The following is a 12,649-nucleotide window of genomic DNA, read 5'->3' on the forward strand; positions in this document are numbered from 1 at the left end:
AGAGAGAGAGAGAGAGAGAGAGAGAGAGAGAGAGAGAGAGAGAGAGAAAGAGAGAGAGAGAGAGAATATACTCAAACATACACACACCCCCTATGGTTCAAATGACTTGGCTTTGTTTTCCTGGAGTCCTCCTCAATAATCAAATGGGCTTGAACAAGGGAGGCTTGATTGGCTTCCTTTTGGTTTAATGGGAGTAGTTAGAGTGGCAGGATGGCAGAGCTGAATTGGGAAGGAATCTCTTTGTAACCGCTGGACAGACAATGATACTGCCAGTTCGAGCCTGTCAACAGGCACATGTGATTGCTGTGTTACCGAACAGGCACGTGGCTCTCAGTCAGGTGCCCACACAACCCAACCACGCATCCGCTGCCCTTGCCTCATTTCTCCATGGTATGTCTATCCCTATCATTCTCTACCAAACTGAAAATTCAATTTTCTTTTTTAATTGTCTTAACCATTTGTTAAGAAAAGTTTATGGGATGGTTGTATAAATGCAGATTGAGCTGGTCTCCAAGTCAGGAGTCAGAAAGTGCTGGGTTCAAATCCTGCCTCTGCCCCATTCTGGGTTTGTATCATATTGTTTGGCTTCTCAATGGGTGGGGGAGGGGCTGAAGAATGGGAGAGGATTTGGTACTCAAAACTTTTTAAAAGAATGTCAAAATAAATAGATTTATACATATGTGGATGAATATGTCTGTCTGTCTTCTGTCTGTATAATCTTTCAGCTCCCTGTCCCCTTCCTACCTTTGTAGTTTTCTTCATTCCCTTCCATTTCTTTTATGATTCACTGAAGGCCAACATCAGCCTTCTTGGCTATTCCTCATATCTCCCGACTTCTTGTTGTCTGCCATGCCTGGAATGCTCTTCCTCCTCTCCTCTGCCTTCTGGTTTCCTTCTTTTTTACTTTTTTTTTAGAAAGGGAAAGGCAGGGCAATTGGGGTTAAGTGACTTGCTCAAGGTCACACAGTTAGTAAGTGTTAAGTGTCTGAGGTCAGATTTGAACTCAGGTCCTCCTGACTCCAGGGCTGGTGCTCTATTCATGGGGTCACCTAGCTGCCCTGTGCCTCCTGGCTTCTTTCAAGGCTCACTTTAAATACCACCTTCTACAAGATATCTCTTCTGGTCTCCTCTGCCGTTAGTGTCTTCTCTCTATGGTTACCTTCCTTCTATCTACTCAGTATGTACATTGGATGGACATAGTTGTTTGCATGTTATTGCCCCCTGTTAGAATGTGAGTTCTTGAGGGCAGGACATTGCTTTGTGTCCTCAGTGTATAACACAGTGTCTGGCATTCAGTAAGCACTTAATGATTGTTGAGTGGCTGACTATGGGCAAGAAAAATAGAAATTAAATTAAAAGAGGTAGATAGAGGTAGCAGAAAGAGACTTGGAGTCTAGAGACCTGAGTTAGAGTCCTGCCTCTGTCATTAATTACCTGCTTACCTTGGACAAGTCACAACCTCTTTGAGTCTCCGTTTTTCTCATTTGTAAAATGAAGTTGCTGGGCTAGCTCCTAGATCACTTCTTTTTCTTCTTATATTCTATAGATCTATAATTTTAAGAAGTTTTCAGTCAGGGAGATTTATTGACTATGAGAATGAGTTAATCATAGAAATTATAGCATTTTCTTCTTGGAAAGCTTCTACATAAGAAAGATACTTCTCTGCAAGGGATTCTTTAGATACAATCTTGACTAAAGTGGGCAGGGGGAGAAAGGAGATATGTGTACAGATTTATGACTCCTAGTATGTTTTTTTTAATTATTTTTAATTTAGGAAATAAAATGAGTATTTCCATAACATAGTATAATAAAAAAGTTGATTACACATGAAACTGCAAACCCATTACATATAACTTGCTATTCCTTTTAAATATGTCATAAAGTTATCATGTGAATCTTTTTTTCTTTTTTCTTTTCTTCCCTAGTATGTTTTGATCTAGTCTACCATTAGTCTGCCTTACACTGTAGTCACTTTTACAATCAGTCATGATTTGTGTTTATATGTCATGGACAAGCATTTTAGTCATGGAATACACAAGGTTCACATTTGTAAGTGATAGGAGAAGGATTTTTTTTTCTGGGTTTGGACATTTCTCATCAATTCAAAGAGCAGTCATAGTCCTCTCTGAGGATCATAGGATTTAGAGCTAGAAAGGACTTTGATGTCAACTGGTCCATCCCCTTCATTTTACTCTGAATATCTCATCCAGAATAAAATTTACTCTTCTCCAGATGTTTGGATGGTCTGGTAAATTATCTACATTGATATTTAAATTTTGATATACCACCAAATCTCTCTGGTACTTCTTTTATACAATGCCATTAGCATGAGGCAGTGTGAAATTATCAAGCACTGGATCATGAAGTCAGGAAGACCTGGAATTGAATTCTGCTTCATGCACTTACTAGATGTGTGATTCCATGCAAACAATTTAACTCCCTGGTCATCTTCTCACTAAGCTTCCTTGAGGATGAGTCAGAAAGTCTGGGAGGAGTTCTTCCATTTTTTTAAAACTCTCCTAAACTCCTGCCCCCACCCAAAATCCATTAACTCCTGCTCTGATTCCTCTGCCAAGGCCAACTACCTTCCTGAGTCACAAAGACCTCCTCTCCTCTTCACACCTTTCCAGTTCTTAAATCATAGCCAAACCCTGTCATTGTTTCTGGAAAGGGAGTGTCAGTCTATCCTTTGTGGTCTTACTATCCTAACAACTTTTCAAGTTAAGATATCCAATCCAATGACCACCATTCCCCTCTATGTGTCACCTCCCCTTTTAGAAAGTCAGCTCATAGCTATGTACTAGTACCCACCATTCTGAAAAGTGGTTTTTTATTATGCAAATAAAATGACTTAAATGTCCATATCCCTTTGACCCAGAGATTACCCTGTTGAGCATGTACTACAAGAAAGACATTGACAAAAATGTCTTTAAATAGACTAAAATATTTGTAGCACCACATTTTGTGGTAGCAAAGAATTGGAAATGAAGTAAAAATCTATCAACTGGGGAAATGACTTAACAAATTGTGTTACATGGATGCGATGGAATATTCCTGATCTATCAGGAACAAGGAACATGATGAATACAGACAAACAAGGAGAGAATTATATGAACTAATGCAAAATGAAATAATCAGACAAGAAAAAAACAAATCGATAGATGGATAGATAGAGGCTGCAACAATGTAGAGGACAAGACCAACGATAACATTATTAAAAGAGATTGTTACAAAATGAAAAAGAACAAGCATGTCCTCAAAGAGGCATAAAAGACAACCTTTCTCTCCTCCCCACCCCCATGGATATTGCAAATGACATCATACTTTTATGATGTGTTGATTGGTTTTGTGTATTTTTTCTTTTATTCTTTTAAAAATTAGTTGTTATTTATGACTCTTTGGAAGAGGAGGGTGGGAGATATAGGGAGAAATATAGATGATAGAAAATATATCAATAAAAATCTATTTTTAAAAAAATGTAAATTTCCTAGAGGGCAGGAACTGTTTTTACTTTCCTATTTTTATCTCCAACTATTAGCACAGGGCTTGGTACATGGTGAATGCTTAGTAAGTACTTTTCATTCATTCATTATTCATTCATTTTATCTCTCAGGACCTCACTTTCCACATCTGTAAAATGTGATGATTGTAATTGCTGATCTTTGTCCAGATCTAAATCTATAATCCTTTGACCTGCTAGGTTTCTGGCATGTTTTTTATTTTTTATCTGTTTCTCTTGGAGTGTAGGCGAAATTTTCTCTCTTTTCTTTCCTTCTTTCTTTTTCCTCCATTCTCTCTATTTCTCACGTTTGCCTTTTAAAACAGTACCTAAAGTTTTTGTTCTCTCTCCTCCCTTCCTCTTCCCTTCCCTCCTGTCCTCTTCCCTTCTCCCCTCTATCCATCCAGCCTGTGGTGTCTAATAGGCAGTTGGAGCTATGAAACTGGAGGTTAGGATAAAAGTTAGGGCTAGTTAGGTTGATCTGAGAATCATCAGCATTTGATAATTGAATCCCTGGGAGCTGATGAGATTGTGAAGGGAGATAGTATAGAGAAGAGAAGAGAAAGAGACCCAGGATACAGACTTAGAGGTACCCCTGGTAAGTGGATGTGAGCTAGCAAAGGCGAATGAGAATTGGTCAAAAAAAGTTGGGGGGGGGGACAAAGAAAAAACAGGACAGGGAATTGGCACAAAAGTCCAGAGAGCAGAAAGTATCCAAAAGAGAATGTTTAGCTAGCATCAAAGGCATCCAAATGACTGTGGATTGAGAAAAGGCCGTTATGTTTGTCAGTTATGAGATCATTTGTAACTTTGGGAAGAACAGTTTCAATTGAATGATGAGACTGGAAGCCAAACTACAGAGAGCTTAAAAGACAGTAAGAATAGTAGAAGTAAAGGTACCATTTGTGAATGATTTTCTCAGAGCAAGCAAGGATATTCGGATCACAGAAAGGGGAGATAGGAGTAAGTTTGTAGGCAGCAGGGAAGCAGCCAACAGATAAAGGCTGAAGAGCAGTGAGAGTGGAGACGATAAAGGGGGAAATTTACTGGAGGAGACAGGATGAAATGGGATCTAGGGTTCACATAGAGGAGTCTGCCTTGGCAAGAAGGGTCACCTTTTCACATGAGAAAGGGTGTAAAGAAGGAGATTCTGGGAAAAGGCATTTGAGGGATGTGAGATGTGGAGGGAAGATTAGTGATGGAAATCAATGAGCTAACTTTATGTTAAGCACTTTATAAAATGTCAGCTATTATTAGTAGACTATACGTTATATTTACTATTTTATTGGTTATTGTAATTATTTCTATCTTTAAGCTAGCCATTTTCCCACCATCATAATGGCTCTCATTTATATACTGCTGTCAAGTTTGAAAAGCACTTTACCCACATGTCTCATCGGAGCCTCACAACAACACAATAATAACACCCTGCAAAGGGGTGCTATTATTATCTTCATGTTATAGATGAGATGAGGTTAAGTGATTTATAAGGGTCACATAGCTAATGTCTGGGTCTAGAGCTTTTATGATTCCCTTTCTATCCCTCTATCCACTAAACCACACTGCCTAATCATACTTCTTTTCTTGATGCCATATATATATATATATATATATATATATATGTAGGCTTTCATCTACTTGTGGATGAAATTAAGGATTGAGCAGCTACCTAGATAGCCAGGGGCAGCTCTTTACCTCTTGCCCATGTTGAGGAAGGAAAGATTAGGGAGGAAGAAATGAAGGAATGCTGGAAAGTTCTGTTCTATGGTCCCTCATAATAAGTTGCTGGGCGATGGTCCTATAAACTCTTTTCAGAGGATTTGACTGATCATTAGACTCTTGAGCTTCCTGTGTGGTGGTGTTTGAAAAATACAGGCATCTCTGTCTCTCTCTCTATCTCTGTCTCTGTCTCTTCTCTTCTTGTCCCCTCACTTTTCACTCCTCTTCCTCTTCTTCTTCTTCTTGTTCTCTCTCTCTCTCTCTCTCTCTCTCTCTCTCTCTCTCTCTCTCTCTCTCTCTCTCTCTCTCTCTCTCTCTCTCTCTCTCTCTCTCTCATATTCTTTATAACCCTGTAGTGCAATGTAAGTTCCTTGAGAGCAAGATGTTTCATTTTTATAATTGTGTATCCCTAGAGGGACTGGGACAGTGCCTGGCACATAAGTACTTATTGGTTGAATACTTATTATACACATGCTATATCCTTTCTGACACAATGCAGACTCCTTGAGGGCAGAAACTATTTCTTTCTTTGTTTTGCCTCTTTATCCCTAGCCCCCTAAGCATCTTCTCTGGCACGGGGTAGGAACTTTAAATTTTTTATTGAATTGAGTTGATTGTGTAGTTAATTAATGGGTTATCCAGATCCTTCCATTTCCCCTTCTCCAAATGCTTTTTTAGCATCTCCATACAATCAACCAGCAAGCATTTATTAGAGACCTAGTATGCATTAGGTACTAGGGATGCAAAAACAATATGAAATAGGCCCTACCTTCAAGGAGCTTATATTCTATCCAGGGAATCTGTGTGTGTGTGGGTGTGTATATGGATAGATTAAGATATATAGACTCACCCACACATACCCACATGCACTGGCACACACACACACACACACTCTTAGGACAGAGGCAAAGAAAAAACTTCTCTCAGGGTCCTTCTTTTTGTTTGTCAGCTCCCTCAGAGAATGAATGAAATTGGTATTTTATTTTTATTTTATTTTGGGCTAACAAAATGTGGGGAATCTCTGCAGATTTCTTTTACCTATGTAAGCACTCCCCAAATACCCAATAGGGATAGGGCCAGGCCTAGACCTATGATTTCATTGATTAGAATGAACACTCAGCACCTTTTCTGCAATTTACAATCTAAGAGAATTGCCTTCAGCACTGAGAGGTTAAGTGATTTTTGTCCAGGGCCACTCAACCAGGATGTGTCAAAAGCAATACCTGAATCCAGTTCTCCCTAGCTCACGACCCTCAGTGGCCCCTAAACTCCCAACATTTTGAATGATTGGGAGTTGACCGTCAGGGAAAGGTTTGCCATGCTCCAGTGACCACTGGTCTCTTGTGCTGATCTCTGCTTTTTTGCACTGCTTCCTTGCCCAGCCAAAACTGTCATCTCAGAAGATTACCTGGCGGACCCTGTGGGTATGAAGCGCTACAGTGTGGACCCCTCCGATTCGGCCTTCAATTGCACGGGCTCTTCCTCTTCCTCCTCCTTGTACTCTGGGAGGCTGAGCTCTGGAGATGGATGCCTTGGGAGAGGCCTCACTACTTCTTCCTGCAGTCATCGCTCTGGCCCCATGTCCTCTGGCGGCCCCTCAACTGTTGGTCTGAGGCACCAGGCATCCAGCCTCGTGAGGAATGGCACTTATTTGGAAGGAAACAAAAGTGGTAATGTAATGCAACCCTGTGGATCTCACTCTTGTGTAATAGTCAAAGTCAGGTTCGCTCACAGGACTCTTGAGAAAGTGGCAGTTTCTTCTAGAAGCCAATACAATTGCTAATTTCCCTGCTAAGTACAACATGGGAGAGGGAGATCTCACTTGGTGTTAGGAGGTCCTGCCCCTGTTCTTTTACTGCCTCCCACATCCCTGCCTGTATCCTTTAAGGCAAAATATCACATTGCTCTTATCCTTCGTTCCCAGGCCACCAGATCTCTGTAGTCTGCATACTTATATAGCCAGGCATGATCAAAAATGCACTCGTGTATGTTTACTTTGCTCTACCCAGCACACATGGGCCATCTCCAAAAGCTTCCCCCAGACTCCAATCTGCTTCATCACCCAGCCAGCTTCTTGTGGTAGTGGGGATAGAGAAGCAAGGGGTGATAGGAGCCAGCTTTTCAAGGGGGTGGCAGATCTGGGCTGTGGAAGGAACCAGTACCCTTCTGTCACTCTGGAGGTTCATACCATAAGACTATAAACCCTGCCCCAAGCCCCTCCCCTGGCATGACTCTCCAGGCTAGAATCAAGGGATGAATATTCTCTCTTGGATATCATTTTCAAAGGGAGGAGTCCCTTCCCATTTTATATTTGGAAGGATGGTAGGAAAAAAGTAACTTTGGTGCCCTTCCATCTCCTTTTCAAATTATTATAATATAAAAATAACAATGACAATAATAAAAGCTAGTATTTATATAGAGCTTTAAGGCTTTCAAAGTTCTAAACAAGAATTACCTTAGTTTATCCTCACAACAACCCTAGGTGGTAGGTGTTATCTCCCTTCCAAACCCCTGGGCCCTCCTCTCCTTCCTGGTAAGAGATCACTCTTCTCATGTTGCCTTCTGGTTGTCTGTAACATTGGCTCTGAGGTTGTGATTGTGGTGTCCCCAGATCTGTTCTCTTCACTAGTGCCTTATCCTATCAAATTTGTCCTCACTCCTATTCTCCCAGCTTCCATTAGGAGGAAAGTAATTTTATTACAATAATTAAATGAACTCATCCTCTTTCTTTAATTCTTCCAGACACAACTCTGGAAAAAAAAAGTTGGCTGCCTAAAGTGTTGATGATAGACACACCCTGTGGGACTCTGGGAACTTTGAGCTTTTGCTGTGTGTGATACATAGGACTGGATTGGTCACAACATAAACACCCATTTGCCAGGGAGATTGGCATTTTCTGGCATGGACAATAAGGGCATATATATGCTATATTATTATAATATGTTCTTCTTTGGACCTCCTTGCATTTTGTTCCCTAGGAGGCAGCCTTCTTGACCTATTCTTAGATCAGGCTTTAACTATTCAAAAACAGAACCTGAGCCAATATAAAGTATGTACTAAGGCCATGCTAAAGGCTTAGCCAAGCTGGGAGTCCAGTAAGGAGGTATGGCCATAGACATACTGGAAAGAAGGGGAGAGATAAAGAAATTAGATTTGATTTTGTGGGAATTTTTTTTAAAAATATGCACAAGGATTTAATTTGAATTAACAATTGAATTAAAAAGAAAACTTTTCCTATACAAAGACTCCCAACTCAGAAGGCAGGGACTAGATTGCAAGGAGTTTGAGCCTAAATTAGGGATTAGGGAGAAGCAATAGAAGAGGACTAGGCTGTGCTTTACCCAGGAATGGGTTTGGCATTAGCAATGGTTTAGTTTGCAACACTCTGGTAGGGATGGGGGTTGGGACAGGCATGGATTTTGAATATGCATTGGAAACAAAGGTCTGCCTTAAAAAAAAAACAACTTCAATGTATCTGCATAAGATCAATTGAGAAAAGAATATTAATAGTTGTCTTGTCCCATTCCTTCATTTTTTTTTAGAACAAGGAACATGCAGAGACTAGGTGACTTGCCCAAGTTCTCTTTGGATGGACTTGGGATTTGAACGCCAGACTTTTGATTCCAAATATATATGATAATTTAAGGTGGGAGAGAGCACCAACAAATATGGGGGTGAGGAAAGACTTCCTGCAGAGGAGGCACATGAACTAAGATTTGAAGAAAGAGAGGGATTCTGAGAGGTGGAGGTAGGCAGGGAATGCATTTTGGACAAGAGGGACATTCCACGGACATGTGGAGTTTGAATGAAATGTAGAGTATATGAAGACAGTAATGCAAGACAAAACTGGAAAGGCAGTCTGCAGTCAAACTGTAATGGGCTTTCATTGTCAAGAAGCACTATGTTTTATCCTAGATATCATATAGGGAACCGTTGAAGGTCCTTGAGAAGGGTAGTGGCATGGTCAGATTTGTGGTTTAAGAAGATTATTTTGGCAACCATTTGTAAGTTAGATTGAAAAGGGGCAAGACTAAAAGATGAGAGTCCATTTGGGAGGCTGCAGACTCTTAGCATAGCAAATACCAACAACTCTAGCTAAATGAAGAGGTTCTATCATTTACATTCCATATGGCTTTTCTTTCAACCTGTCCAACCTACCCTCACATGAATCAATCAATCAATAAGCATTTATATTAAGTGCCTACTATGGATCAAGTGCCAAGCTAGGTGAGACAAAGACAAAAATGAAACAATCTTTGCCCTCAGTCAAACCTTTGACAATATTATATTTTCCTTACCAGGGTACATTCAGTCACTAAACAGCTTGGCTCCTCTGAGTGGTGCTGAAGTCCCCCAGTCCACTGCCCATTATTGTTCAAAAAAAATCATACCCCGAATGAAAGCACTGAGTTATCTCTAGGAATAGCAGTGACTTTGGTCATAAACTTGGGGAAGGCTCCTAGACAAATCTTCCTCCCCACAGTGCAAATTGAAATCATATATCTTATGCAGTCCTGATAACTGCAGAAGGCCATGTGCAGATGGCAAGAATCCAATGTCATGAAGAACCACTTGGTTTTCTCCCTCTAGTAAATAACTTGGTCTGTCTTCCTGCTATCTTGATGCACGTGACTGGGCTTATCTGTCACACTTGTCAATGTAATGTGAAGAGTGTGTGTACATGGCCCACGCTTCCCTGATTTTTGCTTTGGTATTCAGGTGAAGAAATTCTCTGAGAGTGTGTTCCTGTCTCTCAGTCATGAGAGAATTGCTGAGAAATATGAAATTTCAAATAACTAAAACTTTCTGACTTTTGCATTTACCAGTAGACTTCGAAAGATTCTCATCCATAATTAGATCTAAACTTCAGTGTTCAATATACAGAAACAGGGTAAATTAGATCTTAGTGCAACATGAATTTTTATTGTATACTGTCATTTTGCTGGGTTAGAGTTTGGAGTTGTCTCAGGAGAGAATTATGAATTTGAATGCTCAATACTTATAAAACTGTCATATCCTGAATCACCAAATGGCAAAATTCTGTATCTTCAGTTGATCTTATCACCCAAATAAATTGTCATGGTTAGGTGTGTCACGTTATAATAACAAGTGACATTTGTTATAGGTTTTGTAGTTTGCAAGGGGAGTTACATATGTTATCCAGTACAATCCCTTCCTTTCCTCTTCTCTCTTCTTCTCTCTTCTCCTGTCTTGTCCTCTCCTCCTCTCCTCCTCTCCTTTTCTCTCCTCTTCTTTTTTCATCTCCTCTTCTCTCTTCTGTTATTCTATCCTCTCCCCTCCCTTTCTCTCCCTTCCTTCTTCTTCCCTTCCTTCTCTCTCTCCACTCATTCATTCAGGAAGTAAACAAGCATTTATTAAGATCTTACTATGTGTCAAACACTCTGCTGGGCTTTGGAGGGTACAAATACAAAAAACAAAAGCCTATAACCTCAAGAAGCTTACTTTCTGTTTCCTCTCTCCTCTTTTTTTTCCTCTGTTTCTTTTTGTATACACACATACACATATATTCATACTTTTTACTCATACTTCTCCTATAACCTATCCCATTCTGACTTATTTGGATACATGTTTTACTGTTAGACTGTAAGTTCCTTGAAGGCAGAGGGTGAAGTTTTGTCCAAATTTTCTTTCCCCACAGCACTCAACCCATTGTCTTTCTTTGTAGTAAATAGTCAATACATCTGTGTTGAATGGAACACCAGGTATGACAATAAGATAAGGGAAATGATTCTATAAGCCCCACCTAAATACTGTCATGATTTCAAAGTCAAAATTCATATCCACATCTATATCCTTACTATAGGAGTGTCTGTGTAAGCATACCTAAGTCAAGTCTTTCTCCATACTTCAGCAGAATCTCATCTGCTAGTTTAGCAATGAGCCAACTAACTCATGGACCTTGTTATATTATATGTTCATGTAAGTGCATAATAATAGAGATCTTTCCATACTGAAGTTTGTCTTAGAAACATGTCCTTGGTCTCTATTTTCTAACTTCAAGAAAAACAAAGCCTAGATAAAAGAGGGATCTGGGAAGAACAATTAGCAAATTCAAATGTTAAAGTTGGCTAAATAATCCTTTGTTACTTTAGCATTAGGAGACCTGTCTAACCTAGTCTCCTGGCTACAAAATTCAGTAGTGTAAAATTCAAATATACTTGTGGAAATTTAAGCATATTTACATGCAAATACCATCTCTTCCTTATCGTAATAGGGGTAAGACATCTATCCTGAAATAATGAAATAACTTTGACAAGTAAAGAACGTGAATCCATGAATTTACTAATTGTTTTTTTTTCCTATGGTATTAGCTTGTGTTCAGTGAAGTTTGTACCATCAAAAGATGTAACTAAGGGAATTTTACCTTTAGGATATACCTTTCTCTATGTAAATAAAACAAACACAAATCCCAAATGTCTGTCCATTATTAATAGATTTTAGGGACCTTGATAATTCCCTTCTATATAAAAATGTAACCCTTTTCTATGCATTATTCTAGGGATTTTCCACCCCAACTCACTGTACCAGCCCCCATAGCAATTCTTCACTTTAACCTATGATGTGTTAGGACTATTATATAACTTCTACCAAAAAGAAAAAAAAGAGACACAATACTGTTTTAAATATAATATATAAATATAATAAATAAATGCATTTCTATTACATTATTGGTTAAATAGGTTTTTGTGGGCTAGCTTCTAATCCCGGCCTCCACTTATAACCTTGTTTCTATGAGAAAATGCAGAAATGAGTTCTACATGTGATAGACATGAAATAATCTTTACCCTTCCACCTCCCAAACTGTCCTGCAATGGAAAGAGCACTAACTTTGGAATGAGAGGTCTTAGATTCAAATCCTGACTTTTACACTCCACTCCATCACTGGGCATTTTCACTGACTATCCCCATTCCTGGAATACTGTCCTATAGGAAGCCTTTCCCAACCTCTCTTAATTTCAGTGCCTTTTCCCCATTAGTTATTTCTTATTTATCCTGTATATAGCTTGCTTTGTATATATTTCTTTGCATGTTGTCTCATTAAATGGGGGGAGGGCAGGGATTATATTTTGCCTTTTTTTTATCCCTAGCTCTTAGCACAATGCCTGACACATAGGTGTTTAGTGATTGTTTATTGAATTGAATTATCCCTCCTTTTCTCTGCAAGCTCCTTGAAAATAGGGTCTACTATCTTTTAGCTTTCTTTCTTTCCTTTTCCTTTCTTTCCTTTTCTCTTTCTCTTCCTTTCTTTCCTTTTCTCTTTCTTTCTCTTTTTTTCTTCCTTCCTTTCTTCCTTCCTTCCTTCCTTCCTTCCTTCCTTCCTTCCTTCCTTCCTTCCTTCCTTTCTTTCTTTCTTCCTTCCTTCCTTTCTTTCTTTCTTTCTTTCTTTCTTTCTTTCTTTCTTTCTTTCTT

At 39.3% G+C, this 12,649-nt stretch overlaps 1 protein-coding gene across 1 annotated transcript in view; it reads left to right on the forward strand.

Annotated features, from left to right (window-relative positions):
- The window catches only part of SCML4 (Scm polycomb group protein like 4), a 92,013-nt gene that overhangs the window by 62,625 nt on the left and 16,739 nt on the right, over positions 1 to 12,649 (forward strand). The window contains exon 5 of the mRNA XM_069077435.1: positions 6,601 to 6,888. Coding sequence (XP_068933536.1) covers positions 6,601 to 6,888 — 288 coding nt within the window. The remainder of the gene's footprint in view (positions 1 to 6,600; positions 6,889 to 12,649) is intronic.

Source organism: Petaurus breviceps, unplaced genomic scaffold (assembly GCF_028583685.1).
Source record: "Petaurus breviceps papuanus isolate PSGF00001 unplaced genomic scaffold, PetGlider_PUasm1.0 90977, whole genome shotgun sequence".
Taxonomy (NCBI): Eukaryota; Metazoa; Chordata; class Mammalia; order Diprotodontia; family Petauridae; genus Petaurus; species Petaurus breviceps.